Source organism: Brassica oleracea, unplaced genomic scaffold (genome assembly GCF_000695525.1).
Source record: "Brassica oleracea var. oleracea cultivar TO1000 unplaced genomic scaffold, BOL UnpScaffold02353, whole genome shotgun sequence".
NCBI classification, from domain to species: domain Eukaryota; kingdom Viridiplantae; phylum Streptophyta; class Magnoliopsida; order Brassicales; family Brassicaceae; genus Brassica; species Brassica oleracea.
This window is the reverse complement of record NW_013618883.1, coordinates 1-1913: the sequence shown is the minus strand read 5'-3', so window position 1 is coordinate 1913 and position 1913 is coordinate 1. Positions and strand designations below refer to the sequence as shown.

General features: G+C 34.7%; 1 protein-coding gene across 1 annotated transcript; it reads right to left on the bottom strand.

Moving 5' to 3' along the window:
- Positions 1-145: 145 nt before the first annotated feature.
- LOC106321663 (probable iron/ascorbate oxidoreductase DDB_G0283291) lies at positions 146-1905 on the bottom strand (the record flags this gene model as incomplete). Its single annotated transcript, XM_013759904.1, has 9 exons — positions 146-404; positions 489-568; positions 656-701; positions 830-886; positions 990-1048; positions 1137-1234; positions 1313-1434; positions 1554-1605; positions 1830-1905. Coding segments are annotated over 9 exons (678 nt in total), but the record flags the coding sequence as incomplete, so codon positions are not given.
- Between the last annotated feature and the right edge of the window lie 8 nt (positions 1906-1913).

Below are 1913 nucleotides of genomic sequence, written 5' to 3'. Positions count from 1 at the left end.
ATATATATATATATATATCCTTGTGAGGAAATGCGGTATGCTATTATTGCATTGGTTGTAGTATGTCTATGTTGTTATTTATATTTCAGAAGTTTATTTTATTTACTAAATTTCCAGCATAGACTTTAACTTTCAAATATTTATAAATAGAGATTTCAGAAATTATTATTTATTAATTTCGAAGTGACGGGTGTCACACATATATCCTTGGTGAACAACAAAACAAGCCAAACCCAAAACCATGAAAATACTGAAAGACAATCAACTCAACTTGAAAACCAAGGATAATGGAAAGACGGTGGAGAACAAACTTCACTCAAGTTTGTTTTTTGTAGCTGCTGAACTTCAAATGCGATTCTTCGTAACGTTGGGTGAGATACGCCGAACATTTGATCGCTGGATATCTATTCATTAAACACAGCCATAAAGATATTTAATGCAGTATGGATGACCATAGTTCTGAATATAAAACAAGGTTAAACCCTTACTTGGGAAGATTGTTTTCGGACTGGCAAGTTGGAAGACACTCTATTATGCAGTCGTGATTCGGTTCCACGAAAAATGGAATCTATGACGGTAAACATTATAAAACTAATGTAAAGTGACAACACTGACAAGAACATTAATGTAGAGTCGAAATTAGTAAAAGACTTACTGAATATCGACTCTGTCCATTTAAAATAACCCGGTGCAATGTTGATCTTTATCGTAAAAAAAAAATAAAAGGCTCGTGAAACAAATGTCAGCTAGAAAAATTTACTTGCAAATTAAAGACTGACATAATGAGAAGCCCAAGTGTATCAAGTATGCCTAAAGAGAAATATATTACCTGAAAAGACCGTTGCTCCAACGCTCCATCATATCACCAAGATTCACAACAATTGCTCTGTAGAGAAAAATTAAACCATATGTCCACCAAAACTGTTAACTAGGGAATTATAATTTTACGAAGGATTGGTGTAGCGGAAAACTAAATTCTCATGTTGTACCCTTCAATCGACGGCACATATTCCCACTTTTGAAGCTTAGCGTTCCTATCCTTGCATATCTGTCAAGGTATATACTATTGCTTCCAAAGTATATGCATAAAATAATAGAATGTGATTTTGAAAAAACAATTATGCGTAAATCAATACCTGGAGTCCCATTACACCATCTGTTGCTAAGAGTGTAATCATCCCATAATCGGAATGTGCTCCAGTTCCATATATTCCTTTTGAGGGATCCGATATTCCTAAGAAGTAAACATAGTATGGTTGGCATATATACAATGCTTAGAAAAATTTGGAGTAATTTTCTTCCAAATTATCACCTTCATAGTGCAGCAAGCGTAAAGTTGAAATAGGCTTCCCAAGCATCTCAGGGCTATCAAAGTAATCTGCATCCAAGTCAAGCGACAATGCCAATAGTTTTGCAATAGCCTTACAAACCCTCCTGATACAGAAGATGAACATTCAGCAAACCCCATGGAACCAAAATTTTAACTCTATAGATGGAAGGATCAAACGCAACACTTAAATCACAATGTGAAAAAAACAACAAATGAGAATTACAATGCTTCTTGATGGTATTCCTCCATTGTCTCTCGCCACCCAGGCAAAACATCTGCCGAAAAAGAAATAAGTTCCATTAAAGGAAATTGCACTAACTTTTGTATGCATTGCACTAAAGTTTTTGAAAAGCTATGTATATACAAGAAAAATGAAAAGTATAAAAGCAGGAAAGAGAATAATCTTATAAAACAGAGCAACAGAGTCTATTTTTGTTCGACTATACCATTTCAAATCATAATAAACTCATAACTAATAAATAAAACTGAACTCACTAACCAGGATTAGGCCAAGTGTTGAGGCCATAGAATGGCCGATCCCACTGAGGATCATCTCTGGGAACTTCGGATCCAATGTAGTAAC